Raw genomic sequence first — 27,521 nt, 5'->3', positions numbered from 1 at the left:
GAAAAGCACAGAGCTGACTCAATTCAATCAGGTAAATTGTAAAAAGGAATATATAAACAGAGTACATTCCTACTTAATAAACATCCATTTTTTTCTTGAAGCTAGATACTACCTGGAAAACACCAAATCAGAATATAATAAACTAGAATTATTAACTCACAGGAAACAATAGGATTTCCTTTGTTTATTTTTGCTAATAAAATAATGCAGTAATCTAGTGCTCATGATTTTATCTATACCAACTAAAATAACAAAATCCAATACTGTGTATCAAAGAACAAAGTCCTACCTTCCATAATGTTGTAGATTTCCTGGCATTTCTGACCTTATTGGAGAATCCCTTCCCGCCAACTGGAAACAAATTTAATGTTGAGAAGTGACTTACTAGATTTCCAACTTTCAAAGCTTTGAAAAACAGCATTCATATTCATCAGTTGCTTTAGGCCATTTTTCTCTATCAATTTCTCATATTCCCTCCCACCAAAATAAGGGGGGGGGTGCCTACAAGGTACCTACAGACGCACTGATTTTTTTTAAATTTTGGTATCATTAATCTACAATTATATGATGAACATTATGTTTACTAGATTCTTCCGATCACCAAGTTCCCCAAACATACTCTATTGCACTCACTATCCATCAGCGCAGTAAGATGCTGTAGAATCACTACCCTCCCCGTGACCCCCACCCCACATTATACATGCTAATCATAATGCCCCATTTCTTCCCCCCACCCCTTATCCCTCTCTTCCCACCCTCCTCCCCAGTTCCTTTCCCTTTGGTAACTGTTAGTCCATTCTTGGGTTCTGTGAGTCTGCTGCTGTTTTGCTCCTTCAGTTTTTTCTTTGTCCTTAAACTCCAGATAAATGAAATCATCTGATACTTGTCTTCCTCCGCCTGGCTTATTTCACTGAGCATAATACCCTCTAGCTCCATCCATGTTGTTGCAAATTGTAGGATTTGTTTTCTTCTTATGGCTGAATAATATCCCATTGTGTATATGTACCACATCTTCTTTATCCATTCATGTACTGATGGACACTTAGGTTGCTTCCATTTCCTGGCTATTGTAAACAGTGTTGTGATAAACATAGGGGTGCATCTGTCTTTTTGAAACTGGGCTGCTGCATTCTTAGGGTAAATTCCTAGGAGTGGAATTCCTGGGTCAAATGGTATTTCTATTTTGAGTTTTTTGAGGAACCTCCATACTGCTTTCCACAGTGGTTGAACTAATTTACATTCCCACCAGCAGTGTAGGAGGGTTCCCCTTTCTCCACCTCCTCGCCAATATTTGTTGTTTGTCTTTTGGATGGTGGCAATCCTTACTGGTGTGAGGTGATATCTCATTGTGGTTTTAATTTGCATTTCTCTGATGACTAGCAATGTGGAGCATCTTTTCATGTGTCTGTTGGCCATCCGAATTTCTTCTTTGGAGAACTGTCTGTTCAGCTGGTCTGCCCATTTTTTAATTGGATTATTTGCTTTTTGTTTGTTGAGGTGTGTGAGCTCTTTATATATTTTGGATGTCAACCCTTTATCGGATCTGTCATTTATGAATATATTTTCCCATAGTGTAGGATGTCTTTTTGTTCTATTGATGATGTCCTTTGCTGTACAGAAGCTTTTCAGCTTGAGATAGTCCCACTTGTTCATTTTTGCTTTTGTTTCCCTTGCCTGGGGAGATATGTTCATGAAGAAGTTGTACATATTTGTGTCCAAGAGATTTTTGCCTATGTTTTTTTCTAAGAGTTTTATGGTTTCATGACTTACATTAAGGTCTTTGATGCATTTCGAATTTACGTTTGTGTATGGTGTAAGACAGTGATCCAGTTTCATTCTCTTACATGTAGCTGTCCAGTTTTGCCAACACCAGCTGTTGAAAAGGCTGTCATTTCCCCATTGTATGTCCATGGCTCCTTTATAATATATTAATTGAATGTATATGTTTGGGTTAATCTCTGGACTCACTATTCTGTTCCAATGCTCTGCGTGTCTGTTCTTGTGCCAGTACCAAATTGACTTAATTACTGTGCCTTTGTAGTAGAGCTTGGAATTGGGAAGCAAGATCCCCCTGGTTTATTCTTCCTTCTCAGGATTGCTTTGGCTATTCGGGGTCTTTTGTGGTCCCATATGAATTTTAACACTATTTGTTCCAGTTTGTTGAAGAATGCTGTTGGTAATTTGATAGGGATTGCATCAAATCTGTATATTGCTTTGGGCAGGATGGCCATTTTCATGATATTAAGTCTTCCTAGCCAAGAGCATGGGATGAGTTTCCATTTGTTAGTGTCCTCTTTAATTTCTCTTAAGAGTGTCTTGTAGTTTTCATGGTATAGGTCTTTCACTTCCTTGGTTAGGTTTATTCCTAGGTATTTTATTCTTTTTGATGCAATTGTGAATGGAATTGTTTTCCTGATTTCTCTTTCTGCTAGTTCATTGTTAGTGTAAAGGAGTGCAACAGATTTCTGTGTATTAATTTTGTATCCTGTAACTTTGCTGAACTCAGATATTAGTTGTAGTAGTTTTGGAGTGAAGTCTTTAGGGTTTTTTATGTACAATATCACATCATCTGCAAATAGTGACAGTTTGACATCTTCTTTACCAAACTGGATTCTTTGTATTTCTTTGTTTTGTCTGGATTGCTGTGGCTAGGACCTCTAGTACAATGTTGAATAAGAGTGGGGTGAGTAGACATCCCTGTCTTGTTCCCGATCTTAAAGGAAAAGCTTTCAGCTTCTCGCTGTTAAGTATGATGTTGGCTGTGGGTTTATCATATATGGCCTTTATTATGTTGAGGTACTGCCCTCTATACCCATTTTGTTGAGAGTTTTTATCATGAATGGATGTTGAATTTTGTCGAATGCTTTTTCAGCATCTATGGAGATAGATGATCATGTGGTTTTTGTCTTTCTTTTTGTTGATGTGGTGGATGATGTTGATGGAGTATTGAATGTTGTACCATCCTTGCATCCCTGGGATGAATCCCATTTGGTCATGGTGTATGATCCTTTTGATGTATTTTTGAATTTGGTTTGCTAATATTTTGTTGAGTGTTTTTGCATCTACATTCATCAGGGATATTGGTTTGTAGTTTTCTTTTTTGGTGGGGTCTTTGCCTGGTTTTGGTTTTAGGGTGATGTTGGCTTCACAGAATGAGGTTGGGAGTATTCCCTCCTCTTCTATTTTTTGAAAAACTTTAAGGAGAATGGGTATTATGTCTTCTCTGTATGTCTGATAAAATTCAGGGGTGAATCCATCTGGCCTGGGGGTTTTGTTCTTGGGTAGTTTTTTGATTACCGATTCAGTTTCGTTGCTGGTAATTGGTCTGTTTAGATTTTCTGTTTCTTCCTTGGTCAGTCTTGGAAAGTTGTATTTTTCTAGGAAGTTATCCATTTCTTATAGGTTTTCCAGTTTGTTAGCATATAGATTCTCAAAGTATTCTCTAATAATTCTTTGTATTTCTGTGGGGTCCATCATGATTTTGGTTTTCCCATTTCTGATTCTGTTGATGTGTGTAGATTCTCTTTTTCTCTTAATAAGTCTGGCTAAGGGCTTATCTATTTTGTTTATTTTCTCAAAGAAACAGCTCTTGGTTTCACTGATTTTTTTCTATTGTTTTATTCTTCTCAATTTTACTTATTTCTTCTCTGATCTTTATTATGTCCCTCCTTCTGCTGACTTTGGGCCTCATTTGTTCTTCCTTTTCCAGTTTCAATATTGTGACTTTAGACTATTCATTTGGCATTGTTCTTCTGTCTTTAAAAAGGTCTGGATTGCTATATACTTTCCTCTTAGAACTGCCTTTGCTGCATCCCACACAAAAGTTGGGACTTTGTGTTGTTGTTTTCATTTGTCTCCATATATTTTGATCTCTATTTTAATTTGGTCATTGATCCATTGATTATTTATGAGCATGTTGTTAAGCCTCCATCTGTTTGTGAGCGTTTTTGTTTTCTTTGTACAATACATTTCTAGTTTTATACCTTTGTGGTCTGAGAAGTTGGCTGGTAGAATTTCAATCTTGGAATTTACTGAGGCTCTTTTTGTGTACTAGTATGTGGTCTACTCTGGAAAATGTTCCATGTGCACTTGAGAAGAATCTGTATCCTGCTGCTTTTGGGTCTAGAGATCTGTAGATGTCTGTTAGGTCCATCTGTTCTAGTGTGTTGTTCAGTGCCTGTGTCCTTACTTATTTTCTGTCTGGTGGATCTGTCCTTTGGAATGAGTGGTGTGTTGAAGTCTCCTAAAATGAATGCATTGCATTCTATTTCCTCCTTTAATTCTGTTAGTATTTGTTTCACATATGTTGGTGCTCCTGTATTGGGTGCATATATATTTATAATGGTTATATCCTCTTGTTTGACCCCTTTATCATTATGTAATGTCCTTCTTTAACTCTTGTTACTTTCTTTGTTTTGAAGTCAATTTGTCTGATACAAGTACTGCAACACCTGCTTTTTTCTCCCTATTGTTTGCATGAAATATCTTTCCATCCCTTCACTTTTAGTCTGTGTATGTCTTTGGGTTTAAGGTGAGTCTCGTGTAAGCAGCATATAGATGGGTCTTGCTTTTTTATCCATTCTATTAGTCTGTGTCTTTTGATTGGTGCATTCAGTCCATTTACATTTAGGGTGATTATTGAAAGATATGTACTTACTGCCATTGCAGCCTTTAGATTCAGGGTTACCAAAGGTTCAAGGTTAGCTTCTTTAGTATCTGTCTAACTTAACTCAGTTATCGAGCTGTTATAAACATTGTCTGCTGATTCTTTATTTCTCTCCCTTCTTATTCCTCCTCCTCCTTTTTTATATGGTAGGTGTTTTATTCTGTACTCTTTTGTGTTTCCTTTGACTGCTTTTGTGGGTAGTTGATTTTATTTTTTGCCTTTAGTTAGTATTTGGTTGGTCTGCTTTCTTTGTTTTGATCTTACTTTCTCTGGAGACATCTATTAGCCTTAGGAGTGCTTCCATCTAGAGCAGAGCCTTTAAAATATCCTGTAGAGGTGGTTTGTGGGAGATGAATTCCCTCAACTTTTGCTTGTCTGGGAATTGTTTAATCCCTCCTTCATATTTAAATGATAATCGTGCTGGATACAGTACCCTTGGCTCAAGGCCCTTCTGTTTCATTGCAGTAAATATATTATGCCATTCTCTTCTGGCCTGTAAGGTTTCTGCTGAGAAGTCTGATGATAGCCTGATGGGTTTTCCTTTGTAGGTGACCTTTTTTCTCTCTCTGGCTGCCTTTAATACTCTGTCCTTGTTTTTGATCTTTGCCATTTTAATTATTATATGTCTTGGTGTTGTCCTCCTTGTGTCCCTTGTGTGGGGAGATCTGTGGGCTTCTTCGATCTGAGAGACTATTTCCTCCCCCAGTTTGGGGAAGTTTTCAGAAATTATTTCTTCAAAGACACTTTCTATCCCTCTTTTTCTCTCTTCTTCTTCTCGTACTCATATAATACGAATATTGTTCTGTTTGGATTGGTCACACAGTTCTCTTAATATTCTTTCATTCCTGGAGATCCTTTTATCTTTGTCTGCCTCAGCTTCTCTGTATTCCTGTTCTCTGATTTCTATTCCATTAATGGTCTCTTGCACCCTCATCCAATCTGTTCTTAAGTCCTTCCAGAGATTGTTTTATTTCTGTATTCTTCCTCCTGTCTTCATCCCTTAGCTCTTGCATACTTCTCTGCAGGTCCATCAGTATGGTTATGACCTTTATTTTGAATTATTTTTCAGGTAGATTGGTTAAATCTATCTTCCCAGGCCCTCTCTTGGTGGTAGTCTGGGTAATTCTGGACTGGACCAAATTCTTCTGCCTTTTCATGGTGGTAGAGGTAGTTGTAGGCAGGCAGTGCATGTGTCAGCCGGGAGAACAAAGTCTCTTCCTGCTTGCTGATTGCCTTGCCCTTCTTTGCTGCCTGTGTCGGTTACCCGCATCTCAGGAGCAGCATCCAGGTCAATCTGCTGAGCTGCCATGGGCGGGGCTGTCATCAGGGCATCCCAGAGCCCTGCAGAGGTGGCAGGCACACTGGGTGTGATCTCCTGAGAGAACAGCGCCCCTTCAGGCCTTGCCCTGGCTTCCTCTGCCTGCACTGGGCAGGTGCATGCTGGGGGCACCCTCTGGGTCTGGCCGGGGCAGCTGCGCACTAGGATGAAGCTCTGAGTGGTTGCTCTGTACGAGGCCGATCTCCAGCTGCTCTGCAGCTGTGGTCAGGGCTGCTCTCTGGCTCCTCTGCCTCTGTGGGCGCGCTGCTGTCCGGCAGCTCCACCGCGTGGGTGGGGCCGCACTGGCCAGGGGGAACGAATGGCAGGCTGCTTATCGCCATGAGGGGCTTCAGAGCTGCATTGTCACCCAGGGGGCTGGGGTGCCTGAAGTTCCTCAGTATTCCCAGCCTGCTGGGCTGAGTTTGCTGGGACGATTCCTTCCAACTGTGCAGCCCCTGTGCCCTTAAGACTTTCAAAAAGCACTCACTTTTCTTTTGTCCCAGGGGCTGCGGGGACCCACTCGCAGATTTTACTTTTCCGTTTCCTTAATATCCAGCACACCATGCAATGTGTATCTGTGCTCCTGGTGTGGATTACTAGGGCTGGTTATTTAGGAGTCCTGAACTTCCCGTCTCTCCCCGCTTTGACTGCTTTCCTCCTGCCGGTGAGCTGGGGTGGGGGGAGCGCTCGGGTCCGGTCGGGCTGTGGCTTGTATCTTACCACCTTCATGAGATGCTGAGTTCTCGCAGATTAGATGTAGCCTGGCTGTTGTACTGTATCCTCTGGTCTCTCTTTTAGGAATAGTTGCATTTGTTTTATTTTAAAAATATATACACGGTTTTGGGAGGAGATTTCCACTGCCCTACTCACACCACCATCTTGGCTCCTTCCTTCAGAACGCACTGATTTTTAACCAGAGCTCTTAAGACATAACTTCCTCGTTCCCTATGCTCCACATACAGATTGGAGTTCCTTTAGTGGCGGTAACTGAAATCTAGTATGCAGTTAGTTTGTGCTAGGCAGTGAGATACATTACTCCTTTTCACCCCACAGGACCCCTGTGCCCTGTGGGTGATACACTCTTCCTATTTGGTAGGTGGAAACCAAAGTTTGTAGAAGTTCACCAATGTGCATAGCACCTGAGTGGCAGTCCAGGTGTCACACCCAAGCCCGTCTGACATCAAAGTCCTGCTTTTGGCCATGACATCATGCATCTCCCTAGATTTATATTTGTAGCACACTCCTAGTTTCTTTCGCTGAGGGCACACAATTTCAAGATGCATAGGAAATGAAATCAATTGAAATCCCACAGTCACATTAGGTAAAACTTGCTATTCTTCTAAAATTTTTTGATGTTCTTTGGTCTATACAAAGTTTTAGCATATAACTACAGAAGAAAGCATGAAAAGCAGAAAAAGCCCAACAGTTAAAATGCACAGGCAACTCTCACATTTGTGGTCTGTGAGAAGACCCCACATGGTCACATTCACACTGCTGTGTTGTATACTGTGGCTTCCTATTTTATAACCCGGCTCTCCGGGCATGATAATCAAGTAGTAAGTAGAGTATTCTGTTGTGGCAATGGCGTGTCAGACATGGGAAAGCCACGTGAAGCCATCCTTCTGAGGGTATGGACATAGGCAGGTGCCTTAGTATTGGGTAGAGCCTGAGATCAAGTCCTGGCTCTGCCGCTAACTTGCCAGGTGACCCTGTGTAAGCCATTCAAGCCCCTGAGCCTGGATAACCCTTCTGCGGGATAGAGATGAGGCGCCTAACTCTGAGGGCTGTGTCCGGACGTCTTGAGATGATGCCAGGCACTCAGCACAGCATCTGGCACAAGGTATGAACTTCAGCAACACTGGCTTCTGTATTCAGACTTCCTGGGAAGGAGCGAAGCACAGCATTTGGTCCTTCTGAAAACCTTTCTTTCAATTTCTTATCAAGGAGATTTTTCCTAGTCTTTCAAGTTATAGATTTAAAAAATAGAGAGAGGGAGGGAACATAAGCAAGTGAGCACATGCATGCACCTAAGCCAGAAGGATGATTTTTATGGGCTATGAATGCTTTATGCTTCCAACCTAATGAAAGCTACACAAGGACCTTAAGGGAGCATGCTGCAATGTTATTTCCGGTTCTCTACGGAAAACCTGGAAATTACCAGGGTAGAAAAGCCAAGCAGGCAATATAACATCTACTCAAAATTAGATTCCGTTTGTCAAGGAAAGACTGAAAAGCATATGCGGTTCAAACTGAGAACACCCCACACATCCGTATTCACCCTCCTGTGTTGTGCCCAGTGGCTTCCTCTTTCACAGACCTGTCTTTGGGCATAACAACAAAGTACGAACAGAGGGCTCCATTGTGACAACAGCATGTCACACACAGGAAAGCCATCTCATGTGATGAAAAGGTGACAGAATTAACTAGTTTTATCAAAGATCCCTGGCATTTTCAGGGTTCCCAGAACCCTACCTGAAATCCCCGTTTTTCTTCTACTCAATGAATACCTCCTCTTAAAAACAGACCTTTGCTATAACATTTGAACATACAAGCTGAACCTACGAAAACAGCTGACATACATGGTTTTCTATGCTAAAAGATACACAACTAGGTACCACACTAGAAATGTAAAATATAGATCAGAAATGCACCCCAAACCTGTGTTATCTGCATATTGATGTATATGGTACGTACATACAGAGGGGCAGAGAGAGGGCATTCAGCATCCAAGCATACCTCAGGTTCCATGTGCCTCGGGAATAGAGACGTGGTGAGGTATTTGTATAACATTCTCATGTCCTCCTGCTCTAATCCGCTCCTGAAATATCAGAAAGGCACTGTGTTAAAAGTTTCGAATTGGTCTTGTCTTTCTATTGCTCTATGATAAAGCCCATCGTTTTTGCTCTTCCATTTTATTAAGAAGCCCTTTTCTGGATTGGGAAGTTCAAAAAGGGAATGGATTAATCTTGAGTCCCGGCACTGGAACTTTATCCTGACCTGCTAAAGGCTCCTAACTGTATCGTTTTGTGTTTTATGTGCTACTTTAAATAAAACGTCACAACAGATCAGATTATCTGGCTGAAGTCCATGGGGGATTCTCCAGGAAGCACTAGGAAGCACAATACTCCACTCTGGGCAGATCTCTTTGATGTCCGGCTGCACAGTGATGCCACGTTTTCACCGGGAGTCCCAGGAAATGCTGCTGGGCTGCAGATGGCAAACCCGATCCTCAGAAATGTATGTGGGTTTTAATCCGCTGGATTTCAATGTAGGCACAAAGGAGGAGGAGGATAAAGAAACAAACTTTCAGGCAAACTGTCTAATCTGGAATGAGGCAAGAACAAGGAGCATGTGAGCCTACACAGGCCAACTGAAAAAATCACGTGACGAACCCTATCTTTACATAAAGCAAGCACCTACCTATATTCCTGAGGACCTCATCTTTTCCCAGTGTAGCCTGATGTCAGAAGAAGTCTGGCTTGTCTTGGCAAATAAATGCTGCTCGCTGCCTTAGACTCTTCCAATTTTACCTGATCTTTTTGTCTTCTTATACCACCTCTCTTCTTTCACAGTTCAATTTCCATGTCTTGTCGGCCACTAAAATTATAGGGGAGCCCTATCCCCTCAGGCAGGCTTGTTTCCTGCCAAGTAGAACCTCACTGCTTGTCCTATGACAACCCCAAGAGGCTGAAAGAATCACCCAGCCAACTAGGCAGATGGAATTCCCACAACCACATGCAAGGTCACCCACATTTTTCTTTTGCAGAAATAACTGAGATAAAGGGAGAAAAAAGAGAAAAACACAAAGCAGGTTCTGGATATTATTTACCTTTTAAGACATAAATAAGAAGAACCATGGGAGGGGCTGTTAATGATAAGACATTACAGAGAGAATTAGGTGCTGGGCAGTTTCTTCTAGAGCTGTGCTTCTACCAAAAGTGGCAGTGAGCACAGCTGGCTGCTGAGCACTAGAAATGCAGCTTGTCAAAATGAGTGTAAAATACACACTGGATTCTTAAGATACAGCACAAAAAGAATAGCTTTATTGTTTACATGTTGAAATAACAGTTCAGATATAGTGGGCTAATTATATATATATATATATATAATATATAATACATATTATATATAAATATTAATTTTACCAGTTTATTTTAATGTAGCTACTAGAAAATAAAAATTATGTATGTGGCTTACATTATATTCTTCGTGGATGATGGTGTTCTAGGCCAGAGGACAGACACACTAAGTAGAAAACAACTTGTCAAAAGAAATGAAGACAACTTTTTGAACTGCTTACTACATGCACTGTGTAGGGCTTTGTTTCTATTATCTCAACTGAGATTTAATGCTAGGCATTAAACACTTTGGTGTTGGCCTTCTGGATAGAAAACTTAAAAAGAAAAAAATTTCATGGCCGCCAGCTGTTTAGAGCACAAAACACCAAACAGGCGACTCCCACTTCGTCTGTGCAAAGGCCTGCCCACGTTGTAGGGTCCCCACCGGCTCTGACCATAACCAGTATCTATTGTCGCCCATCCCTGTCCCTGCTCCCCTACAGAAATAAATGAATACTGTTTTATTGTTATGCAAGATGTTACCACTGGGGAAAAGTTCTTATAACTGCATGGCAATCTTCAATGACCTCAAAAGAAAGTTTCTTAAAAAATCAAACAGAATGTCCTTTCTCAGCACAAATATTTACATAAACAAATAAAAACATAAAGCAAACAAAATCCTGCACTGACAGGTACAAATGATTCAGGACTCTGTCAACGGCCAACACCAGACAGGAAAGAGCCAGTCGGTGCGCACAAGTACAAAAGTTTTCAGTCTCTCAAATACAGTTCTTTAATATGAAGATTACTTTACTTAAAAAAAAAAAAAAAGCAAAAACTTTTCTTCAGTTTAAATCTCAACTGACTCATTTGTGTGCCAAGGATGCTACTAGTTTGTCAACACTGGGTTTTCTTATTTTTTATACAACTGTGCCCTGTTTTTACTTTGGTATAAACAGACTCTCACTCTTTTGCTCAAATCCCTCCACACCTGCCATGAGTGGAACAGCGGGTTCAATGCTGCAAGCCTCACATGGCTGCGGTTGGAGTCCACGCCCTCGTTAGTACTCCAGCTCTGCTTCTGGGGCAACACCAAGTTACTGAATTTGAGAACTTCTTTCGGAAGTAAGCCCTACCAAGCATGGGGTGGTGATCATTCAATAGAGAATCCTACACATTAGGATCAGTTTAGTCTGTAAGACAGACTTTTATATTTGGGATATGACAGTAACATAATCTAGCCGAGATAAAAGAGATGGTCAACTCTGACTAACTCAAAAAGCAGCTTTTATTTAGTCACAAAAGCATTTACACCCCTGAAAAGTAAATCAATTCACCAAAAAGAAAGTTCTTTCAAAGAACAGGCCCAAAATTCTGGACAAGAAAGTCATGGAACATCCTTTCAGCCAAAAACAAACAGCCTGGATCCACACCCCACCCTTGAGGGCCACATCCTCTATGCAGTCTTATGTACATTCATGTGGCTTTCCAGAGCTTTGTCTTAAGTAGTTGATAGCATTAATAGTGTATTTTTTCTTCTTGAGTTTCAACACTTTCATCAAAGAAATTGTATTTTTGTTCCTACCACAGGAGCAGATGTAGTTTGATGACGGTGGACAATTTCCTGGTTTTATAGCACTTTTCACTTTTTGGATATTTAAAAAAGTTTAGCTTCTTCAAGAAAAAAGTATGAAAATTATGCTTTCCACATTTACTTTATCACATCTTTGAAGATGTCTTTGGAAAAATACCAAATTAAAGATAGGATCCCTAAATCTAACCTGATAGGAACATTTTTCTCCTCCTTTCATGGAACCAGTTTTAAATTTCCCTGCTTGGTCATTTTAACCAAAATCTCCCTAGTTTTAGTTTAAATAATCACTGCTTTATATTGACAATATTTATAAAGATGCTTCCTACCTTGCCCCACTTGCTATTAGTTCCAGTTTGACAACCTGCTATCAGTCTAGTCACTGCTGTTTTTCTTATCCTAAGAGACTTTCTTCTTTTACATGCCGAGCCTTACGGTGTACATACCAGATGAGTTGATCGTTATAGAGAAAGGCAGTGTATTTGACTATACTCAGGCTTTCCTCCATTCTATTAATAAACGACTGGATTTTCAAATAAGTCATTTTATCCAATGGGAAGAAGCTGATTCCACCAAAAATGTCAAGCAGATCACAAGACTGCAAATGCAACGTTTGCAAATACTGTAGAAAGAAATAAGGCACAAAGCTTAATAGTACATCAATTAGTACTCTTTGACAACTGAAAATAATTAGTTGTAACTTATGGTACAATTACATACTAACAAACAGCATACTGACAAGACCATTAAGTAGGTAAGCCATAGGCAACTGGATTTGAAATCAGCATTAATTTCAAACATAACTAGTTAGTGTTTATTCAGAATTGTGTTTTCTCTCTTTAAAGTGTTTGATTCTTTATATCAGTGCTCCTCAAATCAGATTAACCTCATTAGGGATCCACACAGTGGCATCATGGATAGACAGTGCCATCTTATAGTAAAATCATGGTGAGAGGACATGTGGTCAGTTGTAACCACCAACAGAAAGCTGATGGGCAGGAGAGTAATGAAGACAAGAGCAGGAATCAGGAGATAGCATGGTTATTAAAGTGAAGAAACAAGAAAGAAATTCACAAAACCAATTCAACAATAGACATCAAAGGTTTTAGGGAGAAAATAAAATGAGAATATCCTAAGATAAACTCAATTTTCTCAGAGCTAGAGTGAGATATGCAAAATTCAGTTTAGAATGACAGAGAATGGCAACTATTTAGGGTCACTCATTTACCCTTGCAGGGAAGAAATCACACTACTAACCACTAATGGGATAAAGTTTGTTACAGCCAAAAACTTTTACCTTGTGTCAATATAGATTCTGCCCAGTGAACAGAATCAATCCATAAGAATGTGCAACTCAGGTAAAGAGTTTAAATTTTGTTAATTTATCAATCCACCACATAGTTCACTTTTGAGTAAGCTCAGTGTGCCACATGCAAATAGAACCAGGATGAAGCCAAAAGACGTCCCCAGGATGCTTTAAGGAGCTGGGCACAAATGGATGCTCTGATCCTACACAAAAGGTCAGAAAAACATTCAAGAGTGCAAGTCTAACCAACTTCTTCACTGGTCTGGTCCAGTTTTATCAGACTATCTTAAGCTCTGCCATGTCCAAGTTCTAGGTTTTTTTGTAAATTAAAAACAAACTTGACCATGTATTTCTAAGGTTCTATTTGAACACTACTGAGATTATTAATAAAATTTGAGATACTTACCCGATGGAAGAATTTTTCTAATCTTTCTTTTAGGAGCTTGACACCTCCATCTTCCACGGCTTTCACAAATGTACCATTAAACAGCTAATGGTGTAAAAGGATTTTTTAAAAATTTCAATTTCTTCTGCCCTTCAATTACCTAGTTTAAAAAGTTCTTTTTCTTTCAGATGAATTTGGCTAATACCCCCATTCCTTTTAAATATAGAAAATGTTTACATGAGAAAGCATGAATTATAAGTCACAAAAGATTAATACAATTAATTGATGTAATTTTTATGAAATCACCTGATTGTTTTGGGTATGGTTGTTTTTTTAACCTCAACTCATCCTAAATTTCACTTTACATAAACAATACTGCCAGACTTCTTAAAACATACAAACATCTGTGGTACGTGATTTCAAGATTGTGGACTCTCTTGTTTACTAATGGGAATATGTTCCTAGTACGAGACCCAGAATAGAAAAGGGCTCAATACTCAATGAGTAAGTGTAGGTATATACTTCAATACCATTTCAAAGGCTCCATTATTTCCTTCCCTAAAAGACAGCCACCTTGCAGTCATCTAAATTATTTTTAAACAATCTCTATAAATAGGGGTAACTGGCTAGATTCAATTCAGAAAGGTCATGCTTACCTTGTACATGCTGTAGCACTGTTGCAGCACTGAATTGTAAACCTTGTCCTACAAAGAAACAGCATAGATCTTGATTTAAGGAAAAAAAATGCTTATTGCATAGCAAAGGTACACTGACTCTTGGTAAAGCAATATAATGCTTACGAACTTGGGCCCACTCCAGTTGTATGCTGAAATTGGAGCTATATGAATTTAATTATGAACCAGTAAGCCTAATTTTAGGAGGGCTTTAAAGAGAGATGATTAGCAGAAGGCATTATTGAGACAGAGTACACAAACAGTTTGACAAGACTGCACTGTCAACAAAACATAAAACTTCCTATTGTACAGAGAAATTTATGTAAAATGACATAAATCTGACTTAAGTCACTCAGGATATTCAGTAATAAATCTCTGAAGATATGCAATAAAAAATGACACATTACCAGCAATTCCTCCTCTTGGTACTCAACAACTGGTTTTCCATCTTTACTTTGCTTTTCAATTATAGGATTCCGAACAACCTGCAAAGTTTTAATGAACTCAAGTTACATAACAAATCAATTGTACTTTTAAATTTTTTCTCTAAATTAAAACATTTGAACATGCCACAACACCAAAAACATAACTTCTTAAAACAGTCTTAAGAATACACCAAATAGGAATTTTACTTTAAAACTGCAACCAACTTCATCGCAACTTTTGATATAATAGCCAGAGAACTTGCCTACAGTTCTAACATTAAAGATCACCCACAACTTCATTATACAAATTCAAAAAAAGCATATAAATACCATGACCATCCAGAAATTCTCTTCTGCTTCATTGAAGAACTGTCTATTCTTCTGTGTATGTAAAGATTTTGCAGGTTTTGATGGACTAAAGGTCCTAAAAAAGGTTAAAAGAACATGTTGGGGACAATGCTCCAATGTAAGTTGCAAAATTCACTGAGCAAAAGCGCAGGCAAAGACATTACCTTGTAAATTGCACAATAGCTTCACATAATCCGACATTTCTAATTTTTTCATTCTTTTCTACTTCATTTGGATAATAAAACAAAATTTTATTTTCCTCCTAAAGTATAGAGAAACAAAACCACAACATTAACAGAAGCATTTTTTTCACCTGTGCTGTTTAATGTCAACCTCTCATGTCACACATGCTAACGGCAAAACACAACACGTTTTTTAGAAAAACAAGAATTGTCTTCTCACTGTGTAAATAACGCCCACCGGCTTAAAAGGCAATTGTGACACTAGGCTATTATTCTGAAAACTCAGTCTTTGGATTTCTTTCCTCGTGCTAATCTGTAATTAGCCAACTATTGTTAAGAAATAAGCCTGTGTGCAAGTGACAGATATACACCTCCCCGCAAATTAAACCCTGCAGGTTCACGGGCATCTGAGCTGACAGCCTTTTAAAAGACAGTGATTTGCTGTCAACAGAACCTCCGGACATCCTTTGAGGAAGTCACCGTCCCCGCCTAAAACACAAAGAAACTAGCTAACAAAAAAACCCTGGAATTTAGATATTAATTAAACCGGATAAAACTTTCCGAGGGTTCTCCAAGCCTTCATTATTTTGGGGCTACAGTCCACCACTCTTCCTCCACGTTCCTAGTGGGGGACTGCCCGTAACAAAGACACAAACTCGATTTTAATCACCCAGGATTGATGCAAAAAGGATGCTCAACCCGTGTGCAGCGATCAGCCTGATGAACCTTCAGTACACAGGCAGGCACTGACCTGGGACCTGAAACAGACCCTGCCTGCGTTGACTGCCGCCGGCGTCCCCACCGTCCGGGCGCACACCTGGCGCACAACAGCGTCGGTAAATGCCGCTCGAGTAGGGCAGAGAGATGCTGGCTGGCGCCGGCGGACCCGGGCCGTCTCCCGGGCGCACCCCGCAGCTCCCTCGGCCCGACACCGGCCAGCGACCCCCGGCCCTCCTCGGACCCCGGCTGACGCCCGCGCGGCCCATCTCTGCGTACCTCTCCTTCGCGCGGCCCGAAGCGCGGGTTGTAGATGAAGAAGCTTAGCAACGCCGGCGGGAACTGCTTCTCCTGGCACACCCCAGCCCCGGCTCCGGCCGCCGCTGCCGCCATCCCGGCCCTCGCCTAGAGAGCCTCCCTCCGCCCTCCCAGAGACAGCCAGCCTGAGGAGACCGCACTTCCGCCTCGCTCACGGCCTCCCCGGAAGTGGCCGCCGCCGGCCCGGAAGAAGAATCCATAGCCCAGTTTCCTTCATGGAGTACCTGTGAAGGTTAGTTCCGGTTTGTTTCCCTGGCAGGTGTTAATAATATGAAAGTTACGGTAAAGGTGGAAAGTTTGCTCCCAAAGTGCTGTTAAAACAAACACATTTAAGACGGACGTGCATTTAGCTGTGCGATTCGCCCATGTACATCGTGCACAGGGTTCCTCTGGCCGTTTATGGTTTTTTGACCCATCTTTGAGAGACCTCAGGTGACCGCTGGATCAAACCAAACCGATGGAATTTGCGCCTTATTCCGATTCCTCTGGCGCGGGGGAGGTAGCCGGCGAGGCACGGCGTGTGCAGACCAGGGCGCGGCATTCCCTGAGGGCCCCATCCCGGAGCACGGCGCTCAGGGGGTTATACCCAACTTTATTTCCACGGTGGCAGGTCACTCACTAAAATCCTGTTCACTCAGCGAGTCTGCATGCAGCAAGAGGGTCTCTGTCTCTGGGCCTCTGCCCCGCTCTTGCAGCCTTGCATCTGTGCCACTGTGTTGCCCAGAGCACTGGGAGGGGCTCTTTATATAGAGTCAATAACGACGCATTGCCCACACATGTGTACTGAGCTAGCCAACCAGGGCCAGGTGAAAATCCTGGCCACAGGAACCTTCACTTTATCCATAGCATTTAATAAATGTATATAACTTATGAATCACTGTTATATATCTCAAAACCAATATTGTATGCAACTATATTTCAATTAAAAAAAAGAGTATGTTTCTCTGGCCTTTTTCAGCAGCCACCCACATGCCCATCTCCCTTGGGGAGTCTAAAGCACCTGCCCAGGACCCTGGGACTGTGAGGAACATGGTTTGAAACCTATGGTTAAAGAAGGCTTTCTCTAAGTAAATGCTCTGGATGAGTAATAGAAAGAGCCCAGGACTTAAGTTGGAACACCTGAATTTTAGTTCTGGTTTTGCCATTTACCAATTCAATGACCTTTGGCTAATCACCTAATTTCTTTAACCTCAGTTACCTCCTTGTCAATCAATACCTACCTTACAGGGTGTGGATAAAATGAGAGTTCCTGTGGCCAGGATTCTCACCTGGCCCTGGTTGACTAGCTCACTGCACACCTGTGGGCAATACATGGACGTTGACTCTATGTAAAGAGCTCCTCCCAGTGCTCTGGGCACGACATGGTGGCATGGTCCGCAAGACTGCGGGAGAGCAGAGCAGAGGCTGGAGTGGTGGCAGCGCTGAGGACAGAGGCCCAGAGGATGGCTGTGTGGGACTGCTGTGCAGCCACAGAGGCCCAGAGGATGGCTGTGTGGGCAGAGGGGCCCAGAGGCAGAGACCAGCTTGCTGCATGCTCTGAGTGAGTGGGTCACATTGAATCCATAGTGAACTTTGCCTCAGGCTGAAACCCACTGGCAAGACACAGGGCTATTACAAAATTACAGATGACACAAATGAAAGCACTTTGTAAAGTACAAAGTACTATAGAAATGTGGTGAGATAACATTTTATAGTATTAGTCAAACCTTCTCCCCAGCACATTTCTACTTCCTTGTATACTTTGCCTCCTCTGTCCCTATCTGATCAAAAGTCAAGGAAGCAGGAAATCTTAGACACTGATGCATTCCCTTACCACACACACAGTCCTAGGGTGTGCACAGTGCAATGTGGAAGAAGTGATGAGAGACACCTAGGTGGATTTGGAGATCTCAGAGTGGAGAGGATGTGTATGTTGCTTCCCTCTGAAGCGGAGGAGGAGGCTGACAGAGGGAGGGCCCCACACCAAGGAGGAAAGTTAGCACTCAAATGAATAAAGTGTGGATTAACCTGTGGATAAAGTGAAGGTTCCTATGGCTGGGACTCTTACCTGGCCCCAGTCAGCCAGCTCACTCCACACGTGTGGGTAATATGTTGCTATTGACTCTAAAGAGCTCTACCCAATGTCCTGGGTGACACAGTGGCACGCCTGCTGCATGGCTGCAAGAGAACAGAGATGAGTGGTGGCAGCACTGAGGACAGAGACTGAGATGGCTGCGGGGACAGAGAGGCCCAGAGGCAGAGACTGGCTTGCTGCATGCAGACTCGCTCTGAGTGGACAGGAGTCTAGTGATTGACCTGCCACTGTGGGAATAAAGTTAGGTATAAACCCTTTCACCCCAAGAATGTTCCACTGTCATTTCTTTGGTCTCATTGAATCCCTAGTGAACTTGCTTGGGGCTGAAACCCATTGACAAGACACCATCCCATACCAACTTCATGGCTGCTGCTTCACTGGCCCCTCCAAATCTCAGGCAAAATGTCTCTTGTGGCCCCACCCTAACTGGATATCTACAGCCTAAACAAGGTAACATGTTTCAAAGCACCAGACAAATAATGCCAAGATTTGATAAAGCTGGGGTAGGTGCACAGGTGTTGGCTATGTGGCTGCATATTTTCATCTGTATGTTTGAAATTCTTATAATTTAAAGATAATTTAAGGTGTGAATCCATATACATTCATCCTAAAGCTCCTAGGGAAACAAAGTCAAAATCTACCCCTTCCTCTGAAAAGTTGCCTTTTTGAAACCAGTTAATGCATCATGTAAATGATAGTCTTTCCAGTGAATAAATTAACAGGCCAGATGGAAACGATCCTGGTGATTCCTATTTCAACTGTCTTCTTAAGTGTTTGCAAAGTAATACCATACCTTAAAAGTAGCAGAAGAGATACAAGATAGGTTTTTGCTTGAAATTGTATTCCCGAGCACTCATTGCACAAAATTAAACTGTGGTCATTACACAGACTTACCTATGTAGCTTGTAAACTTGAACAAATTGACAAGTAATTCACATCTTTGCTATTTTGCTACACTTTTTGAGCAGGAAAAAACATAGATGTTTAAGAAATTATATAAATATTTCATAATGTACAGATGCTGAAGTAAAATACCAAATACTCTTAGAAATTTTTTAGTAGTTCTTGTTAGTCTCAATGTGAAGCACATTCATGAGGCTGGCTTTGAGATCACATTCCATGCGATTATACACTACCAACTATAAGCCAAAATTATAAGTAAAAATAGTCCAGATTAAAGCTGCTGTTGCAGCCCTCTTTTATAAACAATTAGGAAAAACAAGATACTGGGTTTTTCAGCTCTGTAACTTATGAAGCAATCTAGGCCCTTATTTCAAAGTCAGAATATATCAGTCCACTGCAGAGAACATCATTGTGCTCTTTTGAAGTAGGTCAGTGGTCATCTGCAAATTACGTTAAAGTAAAAAAAGCAGCCACAAAGTTATTTATGTGCTTGTCAGTCCCTTTTCTGGGTTGATATAAATGTATAGAGTTTTTCCAGTTTTGGTTTTTGACTTGGGATATCTCAAGTCAAAAATTAAAACTTCTTCCTCAGTAACATGCAAGAGTACAAATGAGTAGAAATGTCAGGAGCAGAACAGTGTGCAGAGCTTCATTAATTTGAGTGTGGGATGTATCTTTGGCATAAAGGCTTTTTAACATTAGGATTTAGTGTTGCTTTGGCTTAGTGGCAATAATTGTGTAAGTCCTACATCTGTTTTTTCATTTTCTCTAGTTACTACGCTCTGCTTTTTAAAAAGGCCCCAGTCTTCTCTCATTGTTCTGTAATCCTGCCAGCTGGAGATACCTAATGTTAATACTTCCCTATGTAGCTTTTCATTTTGGTTCAGTGAGTAAATATTGAATAGGACCCATTAGAAGCCAATTGCTTTGGACAAAATTTGTGTAATGACTAAACTCAAGTACTTTCTAAAAACATTTCTTGTTTTCAGATTATATTTACACCAAAGATTTGGAAGTGCTAATGTTTCTGAAAAATTTAATCTTAGAAAAATAACCAAAGAAATGGAAAAGCGCTAATTAACAAGCATGTTCAAATGCCTACAGTTGTTGTTACCTGAATTCAAGGGCAGAATTACCACATGCCCCTCAGCATACCCCAAATTCAAACAAAATAATTTAAAATTGATGTAAGTGTCACAGACCAGTGGAACAGATTAGAGACTCCAGACATTAACCCAAACATATATGGTCAATTAATATACAATAAAGGAGCCATGGACATACAATGGGGAAATGACAGGTTCTTCAACAGATGGTGCTGGCAAAACTGGACAGCTACATGTAAGAGAATGAAACTGGATCGTCTAACCCCATACACAAAAGTAAATTCGAAATGGATCAAACACCTGAATGTAAGTCATGAAACCATAAAACTCTTAGAAAAAAACATAGGCAAAAATCTCATGGACATAAACATGAGTGACTTCTTCATGAACATATCTCCCTGGGCAAGGGAAACAAAAGCAAAAATGAACACGTGGGACTATATCAAGCTGAAAAGCTTCTGTACAGCAAAGGACACCATCAATAGAACAAAAAGGTATCCTACAGTATGGGAGAATATTTTCATAAATGACAGATCCGATAAAGGATTGATATCCAAAATATATAAAGAGCTCACACACCTCAACAAACAAAAAACAAATAATCCATTTAAAAAATGGGCAGAGGAGCTGAATAGACAGTTCTCTAAAGAAGAAATTCAGATGGCCAACAGACACATGAAAAGATGCTCCACATCGCTTGTCATCAGAGAAATGCAAATTAAAACCACAATGAGATATCACCTCACATCAGTAAGGATCCCCACCATCCAAAAGACAAACAACAACAAATGCTGGTGAGGTTGTGGAGAAAGGGGAACCCTTCTACACTGTTGGTGGAATGTAAATTAGTTCAACCATTGTGGAAAGCAGTATGGAGGTTGCTCAAAATGCTTAAAATAGAAATACCATTGGACCCAGGAATTCCACTTCTAGGAATTTACCCTAAGAATGCAGCAGCCCAGTTTGAAAAAGACAGATGCACCCTTATGTTTATCGCAGCACTATTTATGATAGCCAGGAAATGGAAGCAACCTGAATGTCCATCAGTAGATGAATGGATAAAGAAGATGTGGTACATATCCACAATGGAATATTATTCAGCCATAAGAAGAAAACAAATCCTACCATTTGCAACAACATGGATGGAGCTAGAGGGTATTATGCTCAGTGAAATAAGCCAGGCAGAGAAAGACAAGTACCAAATGATTTCACTCATATGTGGAGTATAAGAGCAAAGACAAGGAACAAAACAGCAGCAGACTCACAGAACCCACGAAGGACTAACAGTTACCAAAGGGAAAGGGACTGGGGAGGATGGGTGGGAAGGGAGGGATAAGGGTGGGAAAAAGAAAGGGCATTACAATTAACATGTATAATGTGGAGGGGTTACAGGGTGGGCTCTACAACACAGAGAAGACAAGTAGTGATTTTACAGCATCTTATTACGCTGATGGACAGTGACTGTGAAGGGGTATGTGGGGGGGACCTGGTGAAGGGGGGAGCCTAGTAAATGTAATGTTCTTCATGTAATTGTAGATTAATGATACCAAAATAAAAATAAATAAAATAAAAAATTGGTGTGAGTAAAGATAAGACTTGCTCTACTTAAACATACCACCTGACACTTTTGGGGTGCTAAATATGGAGAAATATCTCCTTTTGATTGCTACTTCTTGTCTGTTGATGGATTCTGAATTTAAATTCCTAAAACTGGGTGGGAAGATGAAAAAGTAATGTATTGAAATGGGCAAAAATAATTGGAATTGTACTTTTGAAACACTAGAATGAACAAAATTCATGAATAACCGACTGTCACTGTATCTGTGGAAGATTTGTGGCCATTTATCCTTTTGCATATATCTGTCTTCTAAGCATTTCTCCCAAGACAGAACATCAGTATGACCCAAGGACAGTGTCCCCTGGGTGCCCCATAAAGCTCTTCAGCCATTATTCCTGTACAGATGCCTTCTTGAGTATAAAAAGGAAAGAAGAGAAAACCACAATTTTTACCTAGATTAGAGTAAGCTTGCCTTTGCAGTTCCAATGGGTGATGGATTCAAGCCATTAAAATGCCCATAACCATTACTCTTAAAGCATCATCATTCACATTGTTGCTCCAAGGCATATGGTGGCTGGAACCCCAAGGAAAGGGTGCTGCCAGATCACTTTAAGCTATTTTGAGGCTCCCCCACCTCTAGAACTCTCATTGGGATTAAGAACCCTTAGCTGGGAGGAGGTAATGAAATGAATTGGAAATAAAAGAAGGATCAGGGTATCTGTGCATAAAGGCAGCACATGGGTTGTTTGAAGAATCAAGGCTCTAAGGTCAGGAGGATTGGCCAGCATGGCCTTCCTGTTGCCTAGATTTTGAGGGACTCACAAATGCACCTGGGAGACATTTTCACACACTGAGGGTAGGTAGGGGAGAGGAAGTGCTAGCCTGACTCCTGCCAGGAAGGGGGGGAAAAGGAGAGAATGGGAAGGCAGGTGTATGTGGGGAGGTGGCAGTTGAGGTGGCCCCAGTGACAGTTCCATTCATTAGCTCTTCATTTTTAATTTCCCAGTGTTGACTCATTTGAAAACAACCTTTATGGTTTTGTTCCTCCAAATACCATCTCTAATCTGACTTGATATTCTTCATCAAACTGATACGCTTTCAAACGTGACACTCCCTTAGCTTCATTCTAACACAGCATTTATTTGTGCTAAGTGTTTGGGCTAAGTTTTGTATTTTGAATGCATATTAAACAGTCATTAAAATAAAAAATCTTGACTCCTGTCTCAGTGGACTCACTTTCAGGCTCCTTTGCAGTGCACACCCCTGTGGATAAAATGAGAGTTCCTGTGGCCAGGATTCTTACCTGGCCGTGGTTGACTAGCTCACTGCACACCTGTAGGCTATACATGGCTGTTGACTCTATAAAAAGAGCTCCGCCCAGTGCTCTGGGCATGACATGGTGGCAAGGCGGCAAGGCTGCAAGGCTGCAGGAGAGCAGAGCAGAGGCTGGAGTGGTGGCAGCGCAGAGGATAGAGGCCCAGAGGACAGCTGTGTGGGACAACTGTGAAGAGAGGCCTGGAGGAAGACTATGAGGACAGAGGGACTCAGAGGACAGCTGTGAGGACAGAGGGGCCCAGAGGCAGAGACTGGCTTTCTGCATGCAGACTTGCTCTGAGTGAATGGTATTTTAGTGACTGACCTGCCACCTGGAAATAAAGTTGGATATAACCCTTTCACTCCAAGAACATTTTGCTGTCATTTTCATTGGTCACACTGAATCCATAGCGAACTTGCCATTGGCTAGACAACCCCATACTTTGAAAAGGTACTCTAATATGACCATCCAAAAAACAGGGGCTCAAAGCTACTCAGCACCATAGAAACAATCCAGGATAGCCCAAGGTGGGGAGCTTGGATGTTGGAGAAAAACTTCCCAGAAAAATGCTTCAGTTTCTCCCGGGAGCCCTCAACTCCCAGGCTCAGCCAGAGAGGACAGCTTGAAACTGCTGCCTGGAAATCAGCTTAATGAGAGTTTCCTGGCTTGAGATTGCCCCACCCTAATGAAAACCCTGTAACAGGACCCCTGAGGCTGGCCTCCAATGTTAACTGGCTCAGGTGGTATCAAATAAGAGCCAGGAAAATAGTGGCTGAGAAAGGGGAAGGGGAGATGGCAAGAGGTTGGGTCAGAGCAGGCCAGTCTCTGATAACTTTATCTAAGAGAAAAAGAAAGTGTGAAAATGGGTCTTTTTGTGCTCGAATCACACAGCAAGTCTCCTTAGCTGGATAGCCACTGCATCCCTACTTTTCTCTTCCATTCTTTTCTTTTACTTAAATCGCTTTTATGGTGATCTAAGACCTAGTAGCAGAAAACACAGAAGCAAGAATGATTCTATGGTGGCTAAAATCTCTTCGTGTTAATTTCAGACTCAGATAATTTGCCTGATGATGCCATTTATTTGTGACTCTTTTTCAGCCTGTTCTCCTTGTTTGCTTGCACCTAACACCGGGGTGGCTTGCTTCGTGCTCAATAGAACTAGAACTGTTTCTAAAAGCCCCTGGTCCCCAGATTGTTTTCATCCCTCTACCTTGCTGAGAAAAAAGAACACACCCACACAGTAGCAGATGATGAGAAATGGGTCTTTATTGGATGATTTTTAAAGGCGTTGTCCACTGAGGGCCTTACAGAAGTTATCAGGGCATACCCACCGCAAAAATTCATGAATGATTCGTCTCATTACCTCACTAAAACAACCAGCAAGCTGCAGAGGCATTGTAGGGGGAATTAATAAATTATGGGGAGGTTTGTGAGGGGGTCGCATTCCTGGGGCTTTGCAGGCCTTCCAGCTGTTTGTCTCTATCTCCATAGTCTGGGGCTTTTAAGAATGCACCATTTCCTGGAATTCTGGAACAGAATAGGTGAGAACAAGTCAGTGCAGATTCAATGGCCAGTGAGAGTTTTGAAGAGGAAGGGAAATGAAGCAAGTTGTCAGATGATGAGTGTGGCCCCCTCAAAGGGTCCAGAGGAAGAAACTGTCACTCACTGCAGGTCCAGACAGCCCACAGTGTCCTATCCTCTTGCATAATCTCATTTAACAAACACCTTAGCTTTGCAGTAGAGCCCCTTGTATCAGAACTCGTCAACCTAGCCCTTTCTCTCTGACAATGAATGAATTCAGTATAGTGGCTTATCACAATTTGAGATCATTCAAATTTGGCAATTTAAGACAGAAATGGGAGGTTTTCTTCTATTCTGAAGTTAGGTTTCACATATTTAGGAAACATTTAATAGGGTGGGCTTTTGAACTAACTTTTCTCTTTTGAACCCTAACGCTATCCCCAAAAGTTTATATTATTAAAAATCAGATAATAATGGTAGTAATATGTGGATGCTCTAGATTGAAACTGAAAACTGGGGATTTGCTTTATGTTTATTGGTAAGCTTTGACTATTTGGAAGTCTTTTGTGGTTAGATTTAAATAAATCAATAATCCCTTACCTAAAACTACTTTTTGGAGTTACCTTTAGAAGCTACATGATCTCCTATATAGGAAGTTATAGTGATATAACTTTAAGTAGGTTTTAAAATGAGGCTCTAAAGTAGCAGTTTCTAATTCCAAATTAGTACCACCATAAAGATCCCACAGAAGTTCAGAAGTTAGCAAGTACAAAGTTAAACAGCATGTAAGCAACATGGCAAAATGGGGTGAAAATAATCCTACAGCCATGCCATTATGCTAAAATTTGAATATAGGGCTCTGTACACACAAGATTCCATAAATGGTGGTTCTCTAATATTGTCTACTTGGTATGCTATGTCCAATACAATGTATTTGTTTAAATCCTTGAAAGCTAAGAGGCTTTCCTGCTCAAGTCAACAGACTTATTTGTAGAAAACACACTTGAGACTGTCAGTCCTTCCCTATTCAGAGGAACTCCAATCCCTGGGGTAGAAATTACTTACATTAGTTTCAAGGTGCATTAGGGTGTCTTGCAAATAATTGGCCAGACAACTGCTTGTCCCCTAGTAAGGGAAGGATATTTTCTGGTACATAGACAAGGACCAGCTTCTGTGGTTCCTCCTCAGGCATCACACAAAGACTTTACATACATTATTTGCAGCTCCACCTTAGTCCCATTTTGTGGATGACAAGACTGAGGCTCAGCAAGGTTAAGAAAGGGGGTTTTTAACCCACATCTGTATGATCTCACAGCCCAAGCCCCTGGATGCTCTCTGAGCTAGTCTTTTATGCTACATACAGGCATGAACTTACCATCAGCCCCAATTTTTCCATCACCATCATTATCTGCAGCCGCCATCAAGGACTTGGTTTCTGACTCAGTCAGTTCTCTAGCACCACTCTCAAACTTCTGGAGGAAAAACCTACAGGATAATAAAGATGGATGAGAATTTTCTGGAAGCGCCTTTGTGTATTTACCCTTCCTTTTTCTCTTGAAGCAAGTCATCTGTTCCCAGCAAGGGCTAGATACTCAGTCAAGGCAAAAGTCTCCTGCATTGTAAACTAACGGTGGGCATTTGTTTTTAAAAGTCTTTTCAAAGTTTCGTTGATAAGTCCATTTGCCAAAAACGAAACCCTAAAGCTGGTGAATTTCTGCACCTACAGTCTTTGGTGCTCATGTTTAGTGCTTTGTACGGATAGGCGTGGGGCCATCTGACTGTACCCTTCCCTATCCTGAGGCCCTGGCAGGTGACCAGCGTCAAAGCTGGCCATTGAAATACTGAGCAAGTTGGCCCCCACTTCTCCCCAGCCCCACCTAGCATGTTGGCGGGCCCGAGAGAACTTAGGACAAAGCTCACTTAAGCTCTTCTTCATCCAGATATCCACTCTGGTCATTGTCTATGAACCGAAAAACATCCTTCACCTGATTGGCCGACATCTTGGAGAGGCCCGATGTCTGGAAGAATTTTTGGGGTTCAAAAGTATCTGGATCTGAAGAACAGAGAATGGATTATTCTGATATTCATGGGATGGCATTCTGTATTTGGGCCAAGGTGCTGAAAACATAGGTTATTAAAAATATTTTCCATCATATCACTGAGCTACAAGGATGTTCTATTCTAAATTTTTTTTAAAAAGACAAAGAGAGCTGTCGCTGGTCCAAGATTCTGAGGTGGCCAGGACTGGATGGCCTTGTGCTATCATCTCCCATCCTTTTTCCTAGCCCTCCTCCTGGGTTTTGTCCATCTCCCTTCTTTTTCTGACCCCTGTCCTTCTTCCAGGCTGTGTATCCAGGACTCCAGGATCACTGGTCCAATTGGTAAGGAAAATGCAATCATTGGATTCAAACAGGCTACATGGCATCCATGGATTTCTTTTTCCACTTTTAGTAAGTTTCTTTCACTCTACAGAAAAAATGTAGTCCTTTGTTCAGATCTCATATCCTTATCATATAAGTTATTAATAATGGTTTTATTCTCTGACCTCATGAATTCTCAGCAAAGTTCACATTTTAAGTTTTTTGGCTTTGCTGGAAGTGCAAATACATGAACCATACCCGCCTACCTACTTTCCCCCTTACCTTGGCACTCCTGCAGGGCTGCTGCGATGTCATCAGCACTAAGGACATCTGTGATGCTCATTTTCCACCTGTTCACACAGCATAAACAACATGTGGGAATGGCAAACAGGAACTTGCATGTCTGGGGGGACTGTACTCTCTCCTAGGTCCACTGAAACTATTTTTGTTGGGAACATTTAAAATATAACAAATGTGGTATTGTCTCAAGTGATGGGACAGAATATCCAAATGAAAACCAAATACTGAAAAGATCCCAGTCCCTTTGTTTCAGGGTCCTCTCTTGAATAACTCCAAGGATGAAATGAAAAATACAACCTAGAGAATGGTTTAATTTCATTTTCTATATATATTGTGTGTATATATATATATATATAAAATCAATCACTTATATAGGATCTACAAACCATTCAGAAG

General features: G+C 41.2%; 2 protein-coding genes and 1 long non-coding RNA gene across 4 annotated transcripts in view; 1 reads left to right on the top strand and 2 right to left on the bottom strand.

The window, feature by feature from the left end:
* Positions 1-16,166, bottom strand: part of CCZ1 (CCZ1 homolog, vacuolar protein trafficking and biogenesis associated) — a 40,054-nt gene extending 23,888 nt beyond the window's left edge. Inside the window, exons 1-10 of one of the 2 annotated variants that reach the window (XM_073215084.1) lie at positions 15,950-16,166; positions 14,936-15,033; positions 14,754-14,847; positions 14,406-14,483; positions 13,981-14,028; positions 13,346-13,429; positions 12,080-12,255; positions 10,182-10,229; positions 8,679-8,802; positions 290-351 (exon numbers count right to left, since the gene is read on the bottom strand). In XM_073215084.1, the coding sequence (XP_073071185.1) occupies positions 290-351; positions 8,679-8,802; positions 10,182-10,229; positions 12,080-12,255; positions 13,346-13,429; positions 13,981-14,028; positions 14,406-14,483; positions 14,754-14,847; positions 14,936-15,033; positions 15,950-16,063 (926 nt within the window). In that variant the 5' untranslated portion in view covers positions 16,064-16,166. The remainder of the gene's footprint in view (positions 1-289; positions 352-8,678; positions 8,803-10,181; positions 10,230-12,079; positions 12,256-13,345; positions 13,430-13,980; positions 14,029-14,405; positions 14,484-14,753; positions 14,848-14,935; positions 15,034-15,949) is intronic. The other variant, XM_017672396.3, reaches the window with a different exon arrangement.
* A 1-nt stretch (position 16,167) lies between these two features.
* LOC118969401 (uncharacterized) lies at positions 16,168-21,367 on the top strand. Its single transcript, XR_005057340.2, has 3 exons — positions 16,168-16,220; positions 18,371-18,512; positions 19,955-21,367. It is a non-coding gene; the product is annotated as an uncharacterized lncRNA (long non-coding RNA).
* Positions 21,368-24,445: 3,078 nt separating this feature from the next.
* On the bottom strand, positions 24,446-27,168 carry LOC108404599 (oncomodulin). Its single transcript, XM_017672256.3, has 4 exons — positions 27,108-27,168; positions 26,386-26,518; positions 25,841-25,950; positions 24,446-24,471 (listed from the first exon to the last, which is right to left on the bottom strand). The coding sequence occupies exons 1-4, from the start codon at positions 27,166-27,168 to the stop codon at positions 24,446-24,448; spliced, it is 330 nt and encodes a 109-aa protein (XP_017527745.1).
* Positions 27,169-27,521: the final 353 nt, after the last annotated feature.

The sequence above is a fragment of the Manis javanica genome, chromosome 10, assembly GCF_040802235.1.
Source record: "Manis javanica isolate MJ-LG chromosome 10, MJ_LKY, whole genome shotgun sequence".
NCBI lineage: Eukaryota > Metazoa > Chordata > Mammalia > Pholidota > Manidae > Manis > Manis javanica.
This window is presented reverse-complemented; position numbering and strand designations above follow the sequence as displayed.

What these genes read in the sequence shown, in the direction of transcription:
- LOC108404599 (XM_017672256.3), bottom strand. Translation starts at nt 27,168, where the DNA reads ATGAGCATCACAGATGTCCTTAGTGCTGATGACATCGCAGCAGCCCTG. An exon ending in CTGGATGAAGAAGAGCTTAA is followed by an intron (nt 25,951 to 26,385) that starts GTGAGCTTTGTC and finishes ATTATCCTGTAG; the next exon opens with GTTTTTCCTCCAGAAGTTTG. An exon ending in TGGAAAAATTGGGGCTGATG is followed by an intron (nt 24,472 to 25,840) that starts GTAAGTTCATGC and finishes ATTCTGTTCCAG; the next exon opens with AATTCCAGGAAATGGTGCAT.